Source organism: Oncorhynchus clarkii, chromosome 33, assembly GCF_045791955.1.
Source record: "Oncorhynchus clarkii lewisi isolate Uvic-CL-2024 chromosome 33, UVic_Ocla_1.0, whole genome shotgun sequence".
Classification (NCBI taxonomy): Eukaryota; Metazoa; Chordata; class Actinopteri; order Salmoniformes; family Salmonidae; genus Oncorhynchus; species Oncorhynchus clarkii.
The window spans coordinates 38,703,200-38,726,344 of NC_092179.1; the positions used below are offsets into that span (position 1 = coordinate 38,703,200).

At 48.5% G+C, this 23,145-nt stretch overlaps 1 protein-coding gene across 1 annotated transcript in view; it reads left to right on the plus strand.

Moving 5' to 3' along the window:
* The window catches only part of LOC139392879 (carboxypeptidase M-like), a 98,875-nt gene that overhangs the window by 19,277 nt on the left and 56,453 nt on the right, over positions 1-23,145 (plus strand). The window contains exons 3-4 of the mRNA XM_071141197.1: positions 1,669-1,766; positions 19,367-19,536. Of these exons, the coding sequence (XP_070997298.1) occupies positions 1,669-1,766; positions 19,367-19,536 (268 nt within the window). The remainder of the gene's footprint in view (positions 1-1,668; positions 1,767-19,366; positions 19,537-23,145) is intronic.

A 23,145-nucleotide genomic window follows, 5' to 3' on the forward strand; every position in this document is an offset into this window, starting at 1 on the left:
GCTACTCTAGTTGTTGTTATGATTAAAGGAGAACAGAGTTTCTATCCTGTAGTCTGCTACTCTAGTTGTTATGATTAAAGGAGAACAGAGTTTCTATCCTGTAGTCTGCTACTCTAGTTGTTGTTATGATGAAAGGAGAACAGCGTTTCTATCCTGTAGTCTGCTACTATAGTTGTTGTGATTAAAGGAGAACAGCATTTCTATCCTGTAGTCTGCTACTCTAGTTGTTGTTATGATGAAAGGAGAACAGCGTTTCTATCCTGTAGTCTGCTACTATAGTTGTTGTTGTGATGAAAGGAGAACAGAGTTTCTATCCTGTAGTCTGCTACTCTAGTAGTTGTAATGATGAAAGGAGAACAGCGTTTCTATCCTGTAGTCTGCTACTCTAGTTGTTGTTGTGATGAAAGGAGAACAGAGTTTCTATCCTGTAGTCTGCTACTATAGTTGTTGTTGTTATGATGAAAGGAGAACAGAGTTTCTATCCTGTAGTCTGCTACTCTAGTTGTTGTGATGAAAGGAGAACAGAGTTTCTATCCTGTAGTCTGTTACTATAGTTGTTGTTGTGATGAAAGGAGAACAGTTTTTATCCTGTAGTCTGCTACTCTAGTTGTTGTTGTGATGAAAGGAGAACAGAGTTTCTATCCTGTAGTCTGCTACTCTAGTTGTTGTTGTGATGAAAGGAGAACAGAGTTTCTATCCTGTAGTCTGCTACTCTAGTTGTTATGATTAAAGGAGAACAGAGTTTCTATCCTGTAGTCTGCTACTCTAGTTGTTATGATGAAAGGAGAACAGAGTTTCTATCCTGTCGTCTGCTACTATAGTTGTTGTTGTTGTGATGAAAGGAGAACAGAGTTTCTATCCTGTAGTCTGCTACTCTAGTTGTTGTTGTGATGAAAGGAGAACAGAGTTTCTATCCTGTAGTCTGCTACTCTAGTTGTTGTTGTGATGAAAGGAGAACAGAGTTTCTATCCTGTAGTCTGCTACTCTAGTTGTTGTGATGAAAGGAGAACAGAGTTTCTATCCTGTAGTCTGCTACTCTAGTTGTTGTGATGAAAGGAGAACAGAGTTTCTATCCTGTAGTCTGCTACTCTAGTTGTTATGATGAAAGGGGAACAGAGTTTCTATCCTGCGGCCAGAAGCAGCTCGTCTTGAGGATTACTCACTGCTGCCTGACGTACTGGCCACGGAGCAGGTTCAGACGTGTTGTGTGGTAGAGCTCTGACATCCCTCTGACAAATACTGGAACACAGGAAGTCTCTCTCATACAGGACAATAATCTATACTACCTCCTGAAGTGCACATTCCTTCACTGTATAGCCCACAAAATGTAAAAGCGTTGGATTGGTTGAGCTGGGATAGAGGGAGTTTCATTCTCTTCCTATTGAACACTATTTGAGGTTATTGAGACGTTGGGGGAGGGGGGGAGGGGGGGGGGGGGCGGAGGAGAGGGGGCAGAGGAGGAGAGGGAGCTGTGAGCTGACATTGAGTTGCCAGGTGCCAGTCCACGAAATCAAAAACACTATTTGAATAATATTCTGTCCTGCTCTAGGGGCTGGTGGGGAAAAAACAGGCCGTCCCACGAACACACTGGCGCACAAGGTTGAATTGATTTGATGAGTAAATATCTTGGTGATTCCTCTGTATAATGGTGCTGTTGTTTGTTGGCAGGGAGAGACCTCTGGGTGCTCATTCTGGGAAAGAATCCGGCTGAGCACCGGATGGGAATTCCTGAATTCAAATATGTTGGGAATATGCATGGAAATGAGGTAAGCTCATCATGGAAGCGCCGACACACACAGATACACACACAGATACACAGACACACACAGAGACACACACACACACAGACACACACACAGAGACACACACACAGAGACACACACAGACAGAAGATATTTGGCGTAGTAGCATTAAGTCATTTAATAAATGTGTTCCTAGTCAGCTGTCCAATCCAGGTCCAAGCCATCACCATTCCTGTTCACTAAACCCCCCCCCCCACCCACCAGAGGAGAGAGGATATAGAGGTGATACTGTTCTCTAAAGCCCCCCCCCCCCACCCCACCCACCCACCACCACCAGAGGAGAGAGGATATAGAGATGATACTGTTCTCTAACCCCCCCCCCCCCAGGGGCGAGAGATCATACTGTTCACTAAAGCCCCCCCCCCCCCCAGAGGAGAGAGATCATACTGTTCACTAAAGCCCCCCCCCCCCTCCCCAGAGGGGAGAGGTTATAGAGATGATACTAGTCAGTGGTTTACTCTTGCTTTACCAAACAGGAAATCAAATGAATGTAGACGAGGGGGCCTCCCTCTCATATCAAACAAAAACAACTCAGCCTTGCATGTCCTCCTCTTTCCTTTGGCCTTGCTAAATGTGGAAGCAGGGGTGGACTGCTGCAGACTCACACACTGTGGTTAGGGTTGTGTGGAGATGGATGGAGAGGTCCTTAAATAGAGATGTTTCCTCATTATGTCTGGAGGGACATGCCGTGTGTGTGTGTCCCCGTCCTTCAGTCCGTGGCCTGTGGGAAAGAGAGGGCGGGGGCTGGGACCACAAAGAGTTGGTGAAGCTGAGGGCTCTGGGGCCTGGAGGGCCACAGAGGAGGAGCAGCTGACTGTGACCCCAGCAGGAGGAGGTTGAAGAGGGGCTCTTTTCACACTGCCCCCCCCCCCCCCCTTCTTGATCTCTAGTCTTTCTTCCATCCCCTCCCTATCACCCTCCGTTCCTCCACTCTGGTTCCCTCGGGTCTCCTCCTGTCTGGTTTCCCCCGGGTCTCCTCCACTCTGGTTCCCTCGGGTCTCCTCCACTCTGGTTCCCTAGGTTCTCCTCCTGTCTGGTTTCCTCGGGTCTCCTCCGGTCTGGTTTCCCCCGGGGCTCCATTGTAAGTCCCAGTCCTCCTCCAGGGGTCTGAATTAAACCCTCTTTGCAGGAGATAGCGACACCACTCTACTCTCAGACCGGGAAATCTGATGAAGAGGAATGAGGTCGAGAAGACTCCGGCCAACGCACAGCAGATACGCACAGCAGATACGCACAGAGAGGGAGAGAAAGCTGCTCTTCAGCATTACTGTAATAAACAAACACTAACAGGCTTTATTAGTAATAAGATAAACAACTACGTATCATGTTTGTTTTTTAAACTAAAACGTGCTCATAGTTTACTTCATTGTCCCCATAGGGACAAATGTGTTTTTACGGTCTATGTATATACAGTACCAGTCAAAGGTTTGGACACCTACTCATTCCAGGGTTTTTCTTTATTTTTACAGTTTTCTACATTGTAGAATAATAGTGAAGACATCGAGACTATGAAATAACACAGATAGTTGAGAGAATGCCAAGAATGTGCAAAGCTGTCATCAAGGCAAAGAGTAGCTACTTTGAAGAATCTGGAACAAAAAAAATGATATTTTGATTTGTTTAATCAAAATGTATTTCAGATTCTTCAAAGTAGCTACTCGTTGCCTTGACAGCTTTGCATATTCTTGGCATTCTCTCAACTATCTTGTGTTATTTCATAGTCTCGATGTCTTCACTATTATTCTACAATGAAGAAAAGGGTTCAAAAAGACAGGGTCACAGAGGGATTCTGGGTAGTCTGAAACACTAAAGTGTACACCTCACACATGGATATGGCCTTAAAGAAGAAGACACTTGTACCATGTCAGATACAGAGTTGAAATGTATTACATTTTGAGTTTGCTTCCTAATATTACACTTTATATACATCACAGAAAACTGAAATATAACACAACTGCTTGAAATAGAAACACCAGATTTTCGACATTTTAATAAAATTGTTTATGAATTATGAAAAATATGAATGATGTTCCCGGTAGTCTAGAGGACAATGTGGTCATTTGATTGCAGGAAGGGGTTGTAAAAGGTATGTACAGGTTTCCTGTTTGTCAGCTTGAAAGACGCCATCTTGAAATGTGTCAGTTGGAAGGGAATGAACCGTTTTTAACTCTGTTGCACCATCCTGCAGTTCCACCTGTTGAACGCCCAGTCAGAAGCTTCCTTCAGAACAGTGATGGCCGATCTCAACCGCAAAGAGACAATATGGGTGTATGTCTGTGATCCAGCCCAGCAGTAACACACCTCGTTCAGATTATTGGCTTATCCTAGTCTTTTAATTAAAGGGATATTTCGGGATTTTGGCATTGAGGCCCTTTTTATCTACTTTCCCCAGAGTCAGATGAACTTGTGGATAAAATTTGTCTCAGCGTGTAGTTTGAAGCAAGTTGCTAACGAGTGCAGTTGCTAGCTAGCGCTAGTGCAGTTGCTAGCGAACCTACATCGAACTTCTTTAATACTGGACATCGACAAGTTCATCTGACTCTGGGGAAGTAGACAAAGGGCCTCGTTGCTAAAATGCCGACATATCCCTTTAAGACTGATTAGTTAAATCAGGTCAGGTGTGTTACTGCTTGGTTGGGACAAAAGCCTGCACCCACACCACGACGCCTGCAGATAGAAATGGTTGACCCCTACTTTAGTGAGATGGAATGGACTTGTGACAAAATGGAGGGTGTGTAATAAGTGGAAATAAGACTTACTGTAAATAGACGTGACTCTGAGGAGTCTGCTGCTAGAAGACTTAAAGGCCCTAAGACAGCTAACGGTACTATGACTCAGACTGAGAGGCCCCAAGACAGCTAGTGGTGGTGGTGGTGGTGGTAGTAGTAGACTGAGAGGCCCCAAGACAGCTAGTAGTGGTGGTGGTGGTGATGGTAGTAGTAGACTGAGAGGCCCCAAGACAGCTAGTGGTGGTGATGGTAGTAGTAGACTGAGAGGCCCCAAGACAGCTAGTGGTGGTGGTGGTGATGGTAGTAGTAGACTGAGAGGCCCCAAGACAGCTAGTGGTGGTGATGGTTGTAGTAGACTGAGTGGCCCCAAGACAGCTAGTGGTGGTGGTAGTAGTAGACTGAGGCCCCAAGACAGCTAGTGGTGGTGGTAGTAGACTGAGAGGCCCCAAGACAGCTAGTGGTGGTGGTAGTAGACTGAGAGGCCCCAAGACAGCTAGTGGTGGTGGTAGTAGACTGAGAGGCCCCAAGACAGCTAGTGGTGGTGGTAGTAGACTGAGGCCCCAAGACAGCTAGTGGTGGTGGTAGTAGACTGAGAGGCCCCAAGACAGCTAGTGGTGGTGGTGGTAGTAGACTGAGGCCCCAAGACAGCTAGTGGTGGTGGTAGTAGTAGACTGAGGCCCCAAGACAGCTAGTGGTGGTGGTGGTAGTAGACTGAGGCCCCAAGACAGCTAGTGGTGGTGGTAGTAGACTGAGAGAACCCAAGACAGCTAGTGGTGGTGGTAGTTGTAGACTGAGGCCCCAAGACAGCTAGTGGTGGTGGTGGTAGTAGACTGAGGCCCCAAGACAGCTAGTGGTGGTGGTGGTAGTAGACTGAGGCCCCAAGACAGCTAGTGGTGGTGGTAGTAGTAGACTGAGGCCCCAAGACAGCTAGTGGTGGTGGTAGTAGTAGACTGAGGCCCCAAGACAGCTAGTGGTGGTGGTAGTAGACTGAGAGGCCCCAGGACAGCTAGTGGTGGTGGTGGTAGTAGACTGAGGCCCCAAGACAGCTAGTGGTGGTAGTAGTAGTAGACTGAGGCCCCAAGACAGCTAGTGGTGGTGGTAGTAGACTGAGAGGCCCCAAGACAGCTAGTGGTGGTAGTAGTAGTAGACTGAGGCCCCAAGACAGCTAGTGGTGGTGGTGGTAGTAGTAGACTGAGGCCCCAAGACAGCTAGTGGTGGTGGTGGTGGTGATGGTAGTAGTAGACTGAGAGGCCCCAAGACAGGTAGTGGTGGTAGTAGTAGACTGAGAGGCCCCAAGACAGCTAGTGGTGGTGGTGGTGGTGGTGATGGTAGTAGTAGACTGAGAGGCCCCAAGACAGCTAGTAGTGGTAGTGGTGGTGGTGGTAGACTGAGAGGCCCCAAGACAGCTAGTGGTGGTGGTAGTAGTAGACTGAGAGGCCCCAAGACAGCTAGTGGTGGTGGTAGTAGTAGACTGAGAGGCCCCAAGACAGCTAGTGGTGGTGGTAGTAGTAGACTGAGAGGCCCCAAGACAGCTAGTGGCGGTGGTGGTAGTAGACAGAGGCCCCAAGACAGCTAGTGGTGGTGGTAGTAGTAGACTGAGAGGCCCCAAGACAGCTAGTGGTGGTGGTAGACTGAGAGGCCCCAAGACAGCTAGTGGTGGTGGTAGACTGAGAGGCCCCAAGACAGCTAGTGGCGGTGGTGGTAGTAGACAGAGGCCCCAAGACAGCTAGTGGTGGTGGTAGTAGTAGACTGAGAGGCCCAAGACAGCTAGTGGTGGTGGTAGACTGAGAGGCCCCAAGACAGCTAGTGGTGGTGGTAGTAGACTGAGGCCCCAAGACAGCTAGTGGTGGTGGTAGTAGTAGTAGACTGAGGCCCCAAGACAGCTAGTGGTGGTGGTAGTAGTAGACTGAGGCCCCAAGACAGCTAGTGGTGGTGGTAGTAGACTGAGGCCCCAAGACAGCTAGTGGTGGTGGTAGTAGACTGAGGCGCCAAGACAGCTAGTGGTGGTGGTAGTAGACTGAGGCCCCAAGACAGCTAGTGGTGGTGGTAGTAGACTGAGGCCCCAAGACAGCTAGTGGTGGTGGTGGTAGTAGACTGAGGCCCCAAGACAGCTAGTGGTGGTGGTAGTAGACTGAGGCCCCAAGACAGCTAGTGGTGGTGGTAGTAGACTGAGGCCCCAAGACAGCTAGTGGTGGTGGTAGTAGACTGAGAGGCCCCAAGACAGCTAGTGGTGGTGGTAGTAGTCTGAGGCCCCAAGACAGCTAGTGGTGGTGGTAGTAGACTGAGAGGCCCCAAGACAGCTAGTGGTGGTGGTGGTAGTAGACTGAGGCCCCAAGACAGCTAGTGGTGGTAGTAGTAGTAGACTGAGGCCCCAAGACAGCTAGTGGTGGTGGTAGTAGACTGAGGCCCCAAGACAGCTAGTGGTGGTGGTAGTAGTAGACTGAGGCCCCAAGACAGCTAGTGGTGGTGGTAGTAGACTGAGGCCCCAAGACAGCTAGTGGTGGTGGTAGTAGACTGAGGCCCCAAGACAGCTAGTGGTGGTGGTAGACTGAGGCCCCAAGACAGCTAGTGGTGGTGGTAGTAGACTGAGGCCCCAAGACAGCTAGTGGTGGTAGTAGACTGAGAGGCCCCAAGACAGCTAGTGGTGGTAGTAGTAGTAGACTGAGGCCCCAAGACAGCTAGTGGTGGTGGTAGTAGACTGAGAGGCCCCAAGACAGCTAGTGGTGGTGGTAGTAGTAGACTGAGGCCCCAAGACAGCTAGTGGTGGTGGTAGTAGACTGAGGCCCCAAGACAGCTAGTGGTGGTGGTGGTAGTAGACTGAGGCCCCAAGACAGCTAGTGGTGGTGGTAGACTGAGGCCCCAAGACAGCTAGTGGTGGTGGTAGTAGACTGAGGCCCCAAGACAGCTAGTGGTGGTAGTAGACTGAGAGGCCCCAAGACAGCTAGTGGTGGTGGTAGTAGTAGTAGACTGAGGCCCCAAGACAGCTAGTGGTGGTAGTAGACTGAGAGGCCCCAAGACAGCTAGTGGTAGTAGTAGACTGAGGCCCCAAGACAGCTAGTGGTGGTAGTAGACTGAGAGGCCCCAAGACAGCTAGTGGTAGTAGTAGACTGAGAGGCCCCAAGACAGCTAGTGGTGGTAGTAGACTGAGAGGCCCCAAGACAGCTAGTGGTGGTAGTAGACTGAGAGGCCCCAAGACAGCTAGTGGTAGTAGTAGTAGACTGAGAGGCCCCAAGACAGCTAGTGGTGGTAGTAGACTGAGAGGCCCCAAGACAGCTAGTGGTAGTAGTAGTAGACTGAGAGGCCCCAAGACAGCTAGTGGTGGTGGTAGTAGTAGACTGAGAGGCCCCAAGACAGCTAGTGGTGGTAGTAGTAGTAGACTGAGAGGCCCCAAGACAGCTAGTGGTGGTGGTAGTAGTAGACTGAGAGGCCCCAAGACAGCTAGTGGTGGAGGTAGTAGTAGACTGAGGCCCCAAGACAGCTAGTGGTGGTGGTGGTAGACTGAGAGGCCCCAAGACAGCTAGTGGTAGTAGTAGACTGAGAGGCCCCAAGACAGCTAGTGGTGGAAGAAGGGTCGTACTGAACCTGAAGGAGCGAGTCGCTGCTTTGATGTTTGCAGAGGTTGACTGGGTGTTGTCCAGGGTCACGCTAAGGTTGTTTATGCTCTGGAAGGGGGACGCCGTGGAGTTGTCAACCGGGATGGAGAGGTCTTGGACCGAACAGGCGCTTCCCCCGGGAGGAAGAGCAGCTCCGTGTTGTTGACCTTAAGGTAGTGGGCCGACATCCAAGCTGAGATGTCTGTCTGGCACGCAGAGATACCTGTCGACACCTGGGTGTCAGAAGGAGAAGAGTAGCTGAGTGTCATCCTCATAGCAGTGATGGGAGAGACCATATGAGGGAGCAGAGTGACTTGGTTTATAGAGAGAGGAGGAGAGGGCCTAGAACTAAATTTAAACCAAAAACAAATGGCACCCTATTTCTCTTTTATAGTGCACTATTATTATTTAATTTTTTTACCTGATCCCTATCAAAAGAAGTGCACTACATAGGGAATAGTGTGCTATTTGGGACGCATGAAGCCAGTAGACACATTTCCACCTCCATTTGACCATTTTACTTCTGTCTTAAATGATGTCGCTTCTGGCTGGCTGAGGGAAAAACACGGCTGTTAGAACGAGCTGTTAGCGAGGTATAAACACTGCTGTGAATATTCTCTCTCTCTCAGTAGTAGTAGTAGTGTTTCTATTTTTACTCTCAACTTTGCAACTTTATGAGGCGAGTCGGCGCTGCTTGGTTTCTGATGGTTTTATGAGGAGAGTCGGCGCTGCTTGGTTTGATTTCTGATGGTTTTATGAGGAGAGTCGGCGCTGCTTGGTTTGATTTCTGATGGTTTTATGAGGAGAGTCGGCGCTGCTTGGCTTCTGATGGTTTTATGAGGAGAGTCGGCGCTGCTTGGTTTCTGATGGTTTTATGAGGAGAGTCGGCGCTGCTTGGTTTCTGATGGTTTTATGAGGAGAGTCGGCGCTGCTTGGCTTCTGATGGTTTTATGAGGCGAGTCGGCGCTGCTTGGTTTCTGATGGTTTTATGAGGAGAGTCGGCGCTGTTTGGTTTCTGATGGTTTTATGAGGAGAGTCGGCGCTGCTTGGTTTCTGATGGTTTTATGAGGAGAGTCGGCGCTGCTTGGTTTCTGATGGTTTTATTAGGAGAGTCGGCGCTGCTTGGCTTCTGATGGTTTTATGAGGAGAGTCGGCGCTGCTTGGTTTCTGATGGTTTTATGAGGAGAGTCGGCGCTGCTTGGTTTCTGATGGTTTTATGAGGCGAGTCGGCGCTGCTTGGTTTCTGATGGTTTTATGAGGAGAGTCGGCGCTGCTTGGTTTGATTTCTGATGGTTTTATGAGGAGAGTCGGCGCTGCTTGGTTTGATTTCTGATGGTTTTATGAGGAGAGTCGGCGCTGCTTGGCTTCTGATGGTTTTATGAGGAGAGTCGGCGCTGCTTGGTTTCTGATGGTTTTATGAGGAGAGTCGGCGCTGCTTGGTTTCTGATGGTTTTATGAGGAGAGTCGGCGCTGCTTGGCTTCTGATGGTTTTATGAGGAGAGTCGGCGCTGCTTGGTTTCTGATGGTTTTATGAGGAGAGTCGGCGCTGTTTGGTTTCTGATGGTTTTATGAGGAGAGTCGGCGCTGCTTGGTTTCTGATGGTTTTATGAGGAGAGTCGGCGCTGCTTGGTTTCTGATGGTTTTATGAGGAGAGTCGGCGCTGCTTGGTTTCTGATGGTTTTATGAGGAGAGTCGGCGCTGCTTGGTTTCTGATGGTTTTATGAGGAGAGTCGGCGCTGCTTGGTTTCTGATGGTTTTATGAGGAGAGTCGGCGCTGCTTGGTTTCTGATGGTTTTATGAGGAGAGTCGGCGCTGCTTGGCTTCTGATGGTTTTATGAGGAGAGTCGGCGCTGCTTGGCTTCTGATGGTTTTATGAGGCGAGTCGGCGCTGCTTGGTTTCTGATGGTTTTATGAGGCGAGTCGGCGCTGCTTGGTTTCTGATGGTTTTATGAGGCGAGTCGGCGCTGCTTGGTTTCTGATGGTTTTATGAGGAGAGTCGGCGCTGCTTGGTTTCTGATGGTTTTATGAGGAGAGTCGGCGCTGCTTGGTTTCTGATGGTTTTATGAGGAGAGTCGGCGCTGCTTGGCTTCTGATGGTTTTATGAGGCGAGTCGGCGCTGCTTGGTTTCTGATGGTTTTATGAGGCGAGTCGGCGCTGCTTGGTTTCTGATGGTTTTATGAGGAGAGTCGGCGCTGCTTGGTTTCTGATGGTGTTATGAGGAGAGGAGCGTGGCTGTGTGGTTAGAGCCACCCTAGGGTTGTCAACAGTTTAGGGGAGGGGTGGTTAGAGCCACCCTAGGGTTGTCAACAGTTTAGGGGAGGGGTGGTTAGAGCCACCCTAGGGTTGTCAACAGTTTAGGGGAGGGGTGGTTAGCCACCCTAGGGCTGTCAACAGTTTAGGGGAGGGGTGGTTAGAGCCACCCTAGGGCTGTCAACAGTTTAGGGGAGGGGTGGTTAGAGCCACCCTAGGGTTGTCAACAGTTTAGGGGAGGGGTGGTTAGAGCCACCCTAGGGTTGTCAACAGTTTAGGGGAGGGGTGGTTAGAGCCACCCTAGGGTTGTCAACAGTTTAGGGGAGGGGTGGTTAGAGCAACCCTAGGGTTGTCAACAGTTTAGGGGAGGGGTGGTTAGAGCCACCCTAGGGTTGTCAACAGTTTAGGGGAGGGGTGGTTAGAGCCACCCTGGGGTGTCAACAGTTTAGGGGAGACGTGGTTAGAGCCACCCTGGGGTTGTCAACAGTTTAGGGGAGGGGTGGTTAGAGCCACCCTAGGGTTGTCAACAGTTTATGGGAGGGGTGGTTAGCCCCCCTAGGGCTGTCAATAGTTTAGGGGAGGGGTGGAGGGTATGCTTCTGTTTCTAGAGTCCAATGTTGTACACCTGACAGCTGAACTACCCCTGAAGGGGTACATCACGGCTCTGTCCCAAATGGCGCTCTATTCCCTATGTAGTACACTATTTCTGACAGGGGTCTTGTAAAAATGAATGCATTACATAGGGTCTGATTTGGGACTCAACCCACATCTGTAATGTAACACTCTCCAATCCTCTCCTCTCCCACTACTCCTCCTATCAGACAGGGCCAGCATTACTCCTCCTATCAGACAGGGCCAGCATTACTCCTACAGTCAGACAGGGCCAGCATTACTCCTACAGTCAGACAGGGCCAGCATTACTCGTCCTATCAGGCAGGGCCAGCATTACTCGTCCTATCAGGCAGGGCCAGCATTACTCGTCCTATCAGGCAGGGCCAGCATTACTCGTCCTATCAGGCAGGGCCAGCATTACTCGTCCTATCAGGCAGGGCCAGCATTACTCGTCCTATCAGACAGGGCCAGCACTACTGCTGCTCTCTGACTGGACCAGCACTTGGCACTGAGGGACCTAAACCCCCCTCCTCCATCCCCTCCAGGCTTCACTGTAACTAGACTTCCAAATCCCAGCATAGATCAGTAGTCAGTCAGTCCCCGGGAGCAGCCTTAAGGACCGTCACAAATAGCACCCTATCCACTATGTAGGGCACTACTGACCAGGACCCTGGGCTCTACTGTAAAGTAGTGCCCTGTATAGGGAATAGGATGTAATATTACTGTAGCTCCTTCCTCTAAGCTGAATGGACATGGTTAAGAGATACCAGATGAGGCCTTTCCTCTCATTTCCCCCCAGCTGGGATGTAGCAGAGCGATGTCACGGCGATGTCACACTGCCTCTACTTCACCTGGGGGCACACAGGACATGTTCTGCTGCTCTGACGGGTACACACACACACACACACACACTCATTCATTTTTTTCTCTCTGACTATCCATTCAGAAGACTAGGCCTGAGGGCTAGCCGTGCTCCACTGTTGTAGCCTGAATAGAATGGAGCATTCTAGAATACCACAGTGCTCAGTGGACGGAGACACAATGGAACTACAATGTGCTGTTGCTTAGGGATGGAACCATATGAATTCCGTTAGCTCCCCTGATTCTAGTTCCGGAAGCTCTGGAGTTCTAGCCAGGGTTTTCTATTTGTGACAATCATTACTAACGGGAGTTAACCATTCTGTGTGTTTGATCTTTGGACCAGTAGGTGAACTACTTTCCTTCTCCTCGGCAGATTGAGTAGAAATGAAATAAACTAATCGTGCTCCTTTCTTCAAATGTTATTCAGCCTCTTCAAAACAGGTGACACTGCCCCCAAAACTGACATGTTTGGCACAGAATCATTTGACTTATAGACCCATTTGAATATAGAGACGTGACATGGGACTTAGCAAACAAAACCCTCTAAAACGATGATGACTCCTCTTCAATCACACATACAGAGCTTGCAGTAATGGTGGTCCATCCACAATGTCTTAGCAAATCAAGAACAACTTGTATCGTGGCATTTTTAACCTTGATCCAATGCTATTAACCTTGAACCAAACTATTCACATCTCAGCTGTCTTCTAATGAGTTTCTCTTGGCTCTTATCATGCATGTTATACTGTTATATCACAGTCCAGTACACCCTGTTTCTCTGTTTTGAAGTTTGCCCCATCTATCTTGAGGGCTTGAACAGTTCAAATATGTTGTCAGGCAGCGTCAGGGGGTTGAGGGCGGCACCAGGGGGTTGAGGGCGGCGTCAGGTGGTTGAGGGCGGCGTCAGGTGGTTGAGGGCGGCGCCAGGGGGTTGAGGGCGGCGCCAGGGGGTTGAGGGAGGCGCCAGGGGGTTGAGGGCGGCGCCAGGGGGTTGAGGGAGGCGCCAGGGGGTTGAGGGTGGCGCCAGGTGGTTGAGAGCGGCGTCAGGTGGTTGAGGGCGGCGCCAGGTGGTTGAGGGCGGCGTCAGGGGGTTGAGGGCGGCGCCAGGTGGTTGAGGGCGGCGCCAGGTGGTTGAGGGCGGCGTCAGGTGGTTGAGGGCGGCGCCAGGTGGTTGAGGGCGGCGTCAGGGGGTTGAGGGCGGCGCCAGGTGGTTGAGGGCGGCGCCAGGGGGTTGAGGGCGGCGCCAGGGGGTTGAGGGCGGCGCCAGGGGGTTGAGGGCGGCGCCAGGGGGTTGAGGGCGGCGCCAGGGGGTTGAGGGCGGCGCCAGGGGGTTGAGGGCGGCGCCAGGGGGTTGAGGGCGGCGCCAGGGGGTTGAGGGCGGCGCCAGGGGGTTGAGGGCGGCGTCAGGTGGTTGAGGGCGGCGTCAGGGGGTTGAAGGCGGCGCCAGGGGGTTGAGGGCGGCGCCAGGGGGTTGACGGCAGAGCCAGGTGAGCAGCAGTGTGATTGTTATACAGACTGAAGAAGGTTAACAGCAGGACCACATTAACCATGTAGAGGATTAGTTTAGCTGGTTGGTTAACAGCAGGACCACATTAACCGTGTAGAGGATTAGTTTAGCTGGTTGGTTAACAGCAGGACCACATTAACCATGTAGAGGATTAGTTTAGCTGGTTGGTTAACAGCAGGACCACATTAACCATGTAGAGGATTAGTTTAGCTGGTTGGTTAACAGCAGGACCACATTAACAGTGTAGAGGATTAGTTTAGCTGGTTGGTTAACAGCAGGACCACATTAACCATGTAGAGGATTAGTTTAGCTGGTTGGTTAACAGCAGGACCACATTAACAGTGTAGAGGATTAGTTTAGCTGGTTGGTTAACAGCAGGACCACATTAACCATGTAGAGGATTAGTTTAGCTGGTTGGTTAACAGAAGGACCACATTAACCATGTAGAGGATTGGTTTAGCTGGTTGGTTAACAGCAGGACCACATTAACCATGTAGAGGATTAGTTTAGCTGGTTGGTTAACAGAAGGACCACATTAACCATGTAGAGGATTAGTTTAGCTGGTTGGTTAACAGCAGGACCACATTAACCATGTAGAGGATTAGTTTAGCTGGTTGGTTAACAGAAGGACCACATTAACAGTGTAGAGGATTAGTTTAGCTGGTTGGTTAACAGAAGGACCACATTAACCATGTAGAGGATTAGTTTAGCTGGTTGGTTAAAAGCAGGACCACATTAACCATGTAGAGGATTAGTTTAGCTGGTTGGTTAACAGCAGGACCACATTAACCATGTAGAGGATTAGTTTAGCTGGTTGGTTAACAGCAGGACCACATTAACCATGTAGAGGATTAGTTTAGCTGGTTGGTTAACAGCAGGACCACATTAACCATGTAGAGGATTAGTTTAGCTGGTTGGTTAACAGCAGGACCACATTAACAGTGTAGAGGATTAGTTTAGCTGGTTGGTTAACAGCAGGACCACATTAACCATGTAGAGGATTAGTTTAGCTGGTTGGTTAACAGCAGGACCACATTAACAGTGTAGAGGATTAGTTTAGCTGGTTGGTTAACAGCAGGACCACATTAACCATGTAGAGGATTAGTTTAGCTGGTTGGTTAACAGAAGGACCACATTAACCATGTAGAGGATTAGTTTAGCTGGTTGGTTAACAGCAGGACCACATTAACCATGTAGAGGATTAGTTTAGCTGGTTGGTTAACAGCAGGACCACATTAACAGTGTAGAGGATTAGTTTAGCTGGTTGGTTAACAGCAGGACCACATTAACCATGTAGAGGATTAGTTTAGCTGGTTGGTTAACAGCAGGACCACATTAACAGTGTAGAGGATTAGTTTAGCTGGTTGGTTAACAGCAGGACCACATTAACCATGTAGAGGATTAGTTTAGCTGGTTGGTTAACAGAAGGACCACATTAACCATGTAGAGGATTGGTTTAGCTGGTTGGTTAACAGCAGGACCACATTAACCATGTAGAGGATTAGTTTAGCTGGTTGGTTAACAGAAGGACCACATTAACCATGTAGAGGATTGGTTTAGCTGGTTGGTTAACAGCAGGACCACATTAACCATGTAGAGGATTAGTTTAGCTGGTTGGTTAACAGAAGGACCACATTAACCATGTAGAGGATTAGTTTAGCTGGTTGGTTAACAGCAGGACCACATTAACCATGTAGAGGATTAGTTTAGCTGGTTGGTTAACAGAAGGACCACATTAACAGTGTAGAGGATTAGTTTAGCTGGTTGGTTAACAGAAGGACCACATTAACCATGTAGAGGATTAGTTTAGCTGGTTGGTTAACAGCAGGACCACATTAACCATGTAGAGGATTAGTTTAGCTGGTTGGTTAACAGCAGGACCACATTAACCATGTAGAGGATTAGTTTAGCTGGTTGGTTAACAGCAGGACCACATTAACCATGTAGAGGATTAGTTTAGCTGGTTGGTTAACAGCAGGACCACATTAACCATGTAGAGGATTAGTTTAGCTGGTTGGTTAACAGCAGGACCACATTAACAGTGTAGAGGATTAGTTTAGCTGGTTGGTTAACAGCAGGACCACATTAACCATGTAGAGGATTAGTTTAGCTGGTTGGTTAACAGCAGGACCACATTAACAGTGTAGAGGATTAGTTTAGCTGGTTGGTTAACAGCAGGACCACATTAACCATGTAGAGGATTAGTTTAGCTGGTTGGTTAACAGAAGGACCACATTAACCATGTAGAGGATTAGTTTAGCTGGTTGGTTAACAGCAGGACCACATTAACCATGTAGAGGATTAGTTTAGCTGGTTGGTTAACAGAAGGACCACATTAACCATGTAGAGGATTAGTTTAGCTGGTTGGTTAACAGCAGGACCACATTAACCATGTAGAGGATTAGTTTAGCTGGTTGGTTAACAGAAGGACCACATTAACCATGTAGAGGATTAGTTTAGCTGGTTGGTTAACAGAAGGACCACATTAACCATGTAGAGGATTAGTTTAGCTGGTTGGTTAACAGCAGGACCACATTAACCGTGTAGAGGATTAGTTTAGCTGGTTGGTTAACAGCAGGACCACATTAACCATGTAGAGGATTAGTTTAGCTGGTTGGTTAACAGCAGGACCACATTAACCATGTAGAGGATTCGTTTAGCTGGTTGGTTAACAGCAGGACCACATTAACCATGTAGAGGATTCGTTTAGCTGGTTGGTTAACAGCAGGACCACATTAACAGTGTAGAGGATTAGTTTAGCTGGTTGGTTAACAGCAGGACCACATTAACCATGTAGAGGATTAGTTTAGCTGGTTGGTTAACAGCAGGACCACATTAACCATGTAGAGGATTAGTTTAGCTGGTTGGTTAACAGCAGGACCACATTAACCATGTAGAGGATTAGTTTAGCTGGTTGGTTAACAGCAGGACCACATTAACCATGTAGAGGATTAGTTTAGCTGGTTGGTTAACAGAAGGACCACATTAACCATGTAGAGGATTAGTTTAGCTGGTTGGTTAACAGCAGGACCACATTAACAGTGTAGAGGATTCGTTTAGCTGGTTGGTTAACAGCAGGACCACATTAACCATGTAGAGGATTAGTTTAGCTGGTTGGTTAACAGCAGGACCACATTAACCATGTAGAGGATTAGTTTAGCTGGTTGGTTAACAGCAGGACCACATTAACCATGTAGAGGATTAGTTTAGCTGGTTGGTTAACAGCAGGACCACATTAACCATGTAGAGGATTAGTTTAGCTGGTTGGTTAACAGCAGGACCACATTAACAGTGTAGAGGATTAGTTTAGCTGGTTGGTTAACAGCAGGACCACATTAACCATGTAGAGGATTAGTTTAGCTGGTTGGTTAACAGCAGGACCACATTAACAGTGTAGAGGATTAGTTTAGCTGGTTGGTTAACAGCAGGACCACATTAACCATGTAGAGGATTAGTTTAGCTGGTTGGTTAACAGAAGGACCACATTAACCATGTAGAGGATTAGTTTAGCTGGTTGGTTAACAGCAGGACCACATTAACCATGTAGAGGATTAGTTTAGCTGGTTGGTTAACAGAAGGACCACATTAACCATGTAGAGGATTAGTTTAGCTGGTTGGTTAACAGCAGGACCACATTAACCATGTAGAGGATTAGTTTAGCTGGTTGGTTAACAGAAGGACCACATTAACCATGTAGAGGATTAGTTTAGCTGGTTGGTTAACAGAAGGACCACATTAACCATGTAGAGGATTAGTTTAGCTGGTTGGTTAACAGCAGGACCACATTAACCATGTAGAGGATTCGTTTAGCTGGTTGGTTAACAGCAGGACCACATTAACAGTGTAGAGGATTAGTTTAGCTGGTTGGTTAACAGCAGGACCACATTAACCATGTAGAGGATTAGTTTAGCTGGTTGGTTAACAGCAGGACCACATTAACCATGTAGAGGATTAGTTTAGCTGGTTGGTTAACAGCAGGACCACATTAACCATGTAGAGGATTAGTTTAGCTGGTTGGTTAACAGCAGGACCACATTAACCATGTAGAGGATTAGTTTAGCTGGTTGGTTAACAGAAGGACCACATTAACCATGTAGAGGATTAGTTTAGCTGGTTGGTTAACAGCAGGACCACATTAACAGTGTAGAGGATTCGTTTAGCTGGTTGGTTAACAGCAGGACCACATTAACCATGTAGAGGATTAGTTTAGCTGGTTGGTTAACAGCAGGACCACATTAACCATGTAGAGGATTAGTTTAGCTGGTTGGTTAACAGCAGGACCACATTAACCATGTAGAGGATTAGTTTAGCTGGTTGGTTAACAGCAGGACCACATTAACCATGTAGAGGATTAGTTTAGCTGGTTGGTTAACAGCAGGACCACATTAACCATGTAGAGGATTAGTTTAGCTGGTTGGTTAACAGCAGGACCACATTAACCATGTAGAGGATTAGTTTAGCTGGTTGGTTAACAGCAGGACCACATTAACCATGTAGAGGATTAGTTTAGCTGGTTGGTTAACAGAAGGACCACATTAACCGTGTAGAGGATTAGTTTAGCTGGTTGGTTAACAGCAGGACCACATTAACCATGTAGAGGATTAGTTTAGCTGGTTGGTTAACAGCAGGACCACATTAACCATGTAGAGGATTAGTTTAGCTGGTTGGTTAACAGAAGGACCACATTAACCATGTAGAGGATTAGTTTAGCTGGTTGGTTAACGGCAGGACCACATTAACCATGTAGAGGATTAGTTTAGCTGGTTGGTTAACAGCAGGACCACATTAACAGTGTAGAGGATTAGTTTAGCTGGTTGGTTAACAGCAGGACCACATTAACCATGTAGAGGATTAGTTTAGCTGGTTGCTTAGTAAGTAGCAGATATTTTGAGAGGGCAGATTTGATCAAAACTCAGACTAAATGGAAATACGTGCTGGTCTTAAGGTCAACGAGGATTAGTCATGCTAAGATCCAATCCGAGGGACGGAGGGAGGGGTGGATGGTGGGGGGGAAGGATGGCGGGGTCTCAAGGGTTTTTAAGAGCCTACATTTCTCAGACAGTAGAATGTGGGTTCACCAGTAGTGGGGGGGGGGGGTCTCAGACAGAATGTGGGTTCACCAGTAGTGGGGGGAGGTCTCAGACAGTAGAATGTGGGTTCACCAGTAGTGGGTGGTAGGGGGGAAGGTCTCAGACAGTATAATGTGGGTTCACCAGTAGTGGGGGGAAGGTCTCAGACAGTAGAATGTAGATTCACCAGTAGTGGGGGGGGGGTCTCAGACAGTAGAATGTGGGTTCACCAGTAGTGGGGGGGGGGTCTCAGACAGTAGAATGTGGGTTCACCAGTAGTGGGGGGGGGGGGGGGTCTCAGACAGTAGAATGTGGGTTCACCAGTAGTGGGGGGGGGGTCTCAGACAGTAGAATGTGGGTCCACCAGTAGTGTGGGGGGGGGGGGGGGGGGTCTCAGACAGTAGAATGTGGGTTCACCAGTAGTGGGGGGGGGGGGGGGGGTCCACGACAGTAGAATGTGGGTTCACCAGTAGTGGGGGGGGGGGGGGGGTCTCAGACAGTAGAATGTGGGTTCACCAGTAGTGGGGGGGGGGGGGGGGGGGGTCTCAGACAGTAGAATGTGGGTTCACCAGTAGTGGGGGGGGGGGGGGGGGGGGGGTCTCAGACAGTAGAATGTGGGTTCACCAGTAGTTGTACAGACAATTGGTATAAAACCTGTATAAAATGTATTTATAATCATATGACCATATTTTAGGTTGACTATAGTTCTATTATAGAATTTCCAATATCGCATGCCTTTTTATTTTCTTCCTGTATAAAATGTATTTATAATTATATGACCAGATTTTAGGTTGACTATAATTCTATTATAGAACTTCCAATATCGCATGCCTTTTTATTTTCTTCCCGTTCTGGAACGTTGAGGGTTTATGACATGGCCCTCTACTAAGTCAATAGGATCTCTATGGTTGTAACTGTATCAATTGCATCTCTTTTTTTTTAGGTGGTGGGCAGAGTTCTCCTGCTCCAGCTGATCGATCACCTGACCCGTGGTTACCTTAGCGACCCGCTGGTGACCCGCCTCCTGAACAGCACCCGCGTCCACATCCTGGTTTCCATGAACCCAGACGGCTTCGAGTCCTCCAGCAGAGACTGCATGTACTCCCAGGGGAGGTGAGATAGTGAGGGACATCATGGGTTGAGTCTTAGTCACCGTGGATGGAGGGACATCATGGGTTGTATCTTAGTCACCGTGGATGGAGGGACATCATGTGTTGTCTCTTAGTCACCGTGGATGGAGGGACATCATGGGTTGTCTTAGTCACCGTGGATGGAGGGACATCGTGGGTTGTGTCTTAGTCACAGTGGATGGAGGGACATCATGGGTTGTGTCTTAGTCACAGTGGATGGAGGGACATCATGGGTTGTCTCTTAGTCACCGTGGATGGAGGGACATCATGGGTTGTGTCTTAGTCACCGTGGATGGAGGAACATTGTGGGTTGTCTCTTAGTCACCGTGGATGGAGGGACATCATGGGTTGTCTTAGTCACCGTGGATGGAGGGACATCGTGGGTTGTCTCTTAGTCACCGTGGATAGAGGAACATCATGGGTTGTGTCTTAGTCACCGTGGATGGAGGGACATCATGGGTTGTGTCTTAGTCACAGTGGATGGAGGGACATCATGGGTTGTGTCTTACGGTCACCGTGGATGGAGGGACATCATGGGTTGTGTCTTAGTCACAGTGGATGGAGGGACATCATGGGTTGTCTCTTAGTCACCGTGGATGGAGGGACATCATGGGTTGTGTCTTAGTCACCGTGGATGGAGGAACATTGTGGGTTGTCTCTTAGTCACCGTGGATGGAGGGACATCATGGGTTGTCTTAGTCACCGTGGATGGAGGGACATCGTGGGTTGTCTCTTAGTCACCGTGGATAGAGGAACATCATGGGTTGTGTCTTAGTCACCGTGGATGGAGGGACATCATGGGTTGTCTTAGTCACCGTGGATGGAGGGGCATCATGGGTTGTGTCTTAGTCACCGTGGATGGAGGGACATCATGGGTTGTCTTAGTCACCGTGGATGGAGGGACATCATGGGTTGTCTTAGTCACCGTGGATGGAGGGACATCATGGGTTGTCTCTTAAAGTCAATAAGATCCATCTGTCCCTTCTGACACTGTACAGTAACTTCAAAACCAACTCACAGCCTTGGTCCAGTCTGACTTGGTGTTGTAGAGCTTTCCAATGTGTTTAGGTGTGTTTGAGTGAATACATCTGACCGTCCGACTACGTGGTGTCACTCATCCAGACAAAGTGCCTCAGTGTCGGTTTCACAGTATCGTGTTGATCTCCTAGAGGGTCGGTCAGCATCTATAGCTCTGTCCATGGATTTAACAGTGGTTACATTTCTCCAGACCACACCAATAAAGATTTTTTTTAAATATATAGGGTTACCCAATACACCCTATTCCCTATATAGTGCACCATAGGGATGTGGTTAAAACTAGTGCACTCTATAGGAGACCCAGGTCAAATTGAGTTCTACTGTCTGGATAGAGTTGTGGCAGTAAGACTTTAGAGGATTACTGGATGGATGGAGTGGCTGGGTGGCTGGGTGGATGGAGTGGCTGGCTGGTTGGATGGAGTGGCTGGGTGGGTGGATGGAGTGGCTGGGTGGGTGGATGGAGTGGCTGGGTGGGTGGATGGAGTGGCTGGGTGGGTGGATGGGGTGGCTGGGTGGGTGGCTGGGTGGGTGGGTGGGGTGGCTGGGTGGATGGAGTGGGTGGCTGGGTGGATGGAGTGGCTGGGTGGGTGGCTGGGTGGGTGGATGGAGTGGCTGGCTGGGTGGGTGGGTGGGTGGAGTGGCTGGGTGGGTGGGTGGATGGAGTGGCTGGATGGATGGAGTGGCTGGGTGGGTGGGTGGGTGGATGGAGTGGCTGGGTGGATGGAGTGGGTGGAGTGGCTGGGTGGATGGAGTGGCTGGGTGGGTGGGTGGATGGAGTGGCTGGGTGGATGGAGTGGCTGGGTGGATGGATGGAGTGGCTGGGTAGATGGAGTGGCTGCAGGTCTGGCCTGTTGTGTTGCTCAGTAGACCAGAACAGAACAGCTATAGGATGGTTCAGGGTGTAAACAGCAGAATGGTTACTGAGACCCCAGTGAATCACCAGCGAAGGCAGTGAAAGTGTACATCCCAAATGGCCCCTGGGTAAAAGTGATCTGCTACATAGGGAATAGGGTTCCGTTGGCCCGCTACATAGAGAATAGGGTTCCGTTGGCACGCTACATACAGTGCCTTGCGAAAGTATTCGGCCCCCTTGAACTTTGCGACCTTTTGCCACATTTCAGGCTTCAAACATAAAGATATAAAACTGTATTTTTTTGTGAAGAATCAACAACAAGTGGGACACAATCATGAAGTGGAACGACATTTATTGGATATTTCAAACTTTTTGAACAAATCAAAAACTGAAAAATTGGGCGTGCAAAATTATTCAGCCCCTTTACTTTCAGTGCAGCAAACTCTCTCCAGAAGTTCAGTGAGGATCTCTGAATGATCCAATGTTGACCTAAATGACTAATGATGATAAATACAATCCACCTGTGTGTAATCAAGTCTCCGTATAAATGCACCTGCACTGTGATAGTCTCAGAGGTCCGTTAAAAGCGCAGAGAGCATCATGAAGAACAAGGAACACACCAGGCAGGCCCGAGATACTGTTGTGAAGAAGTTTAAAGCCGGATTAGGATACAAAAAGATTTCCCAAGCTTTAAACATCCCAAGGAGCACTGTGCAAGCGATAATATTGAAATGGAAGGAGTATCAGACCACTGCAAATCTACCAAGACCGTCCCTCTAAACTTTCAGCTCATACAAGGAGAAGACTGATCAGAGATGCAGCCAAGAGGCCCATGATCACTCTGGATGAACTGCAGAGATCTACAGCTGAGGTGGGAGACTCTGTCCACAACAATCAGTCGTATATTGCACAAATCTGGCCTTTATGGAAGAGTGGCAAGAAGAAAGCCATTTCTTAAAGATATCCATAAAAAGTGTTGTTTAAAGTTTGCCACAAGCCACCTGGGAGACACACCAAACATGTGGAAGAAGGTGCTCTGGTCAGATGAAACCAAAATTGAACTTTTTGGCAACAATGCAAAATGTTATGTTTGGCGTAAAAGCAACACAGCTCATCACCCTGAACACACCATCCCCACTGTCAAACATGGTGGTGGCAGCATCATGGTTTGGGCCTGCTTTTCTTCAGCAGGGACAGGGAAGATGGTTAAAATTGATGGGAAGATGGATGGAGCCAAATACAGGACCATTCTGGAAGAAAACCTGATGGAGTCTGCAAAAGACCTGAGACTGGGACGGAGATTTGTCTTCCAACAAGACAATGATCCAAAACATAAAGCAAAATCTACAATGGAATGGTTCAAAAATAAACATATCCAGGTGTTAGAATGGCCAAGTCAAAGTCCAGACCTGAATCCAATCGAGAATCTGTGGAAAGAACTGAAAACTGCTGTTCACAAATGCTCTCCATCCAACCTCACTGAGCTCGAGCTGTTTTGCAAGGAGGAATGGGAAAAAATTTCAGTCTCTCGATGTGCAAAACTGATAGAGACATACCCCAAGCGACTTACAGCTGTAATCGCAGCAAAAGGTGGCGCTACAAAGTATTAACTTAAGGGGGCTGAATAATTTTGCACGCCCAATTTTTCAGTTTTTGATTTGTTATAAAAGTTTGAAATATCCAATAAATGTCGTTCCACTT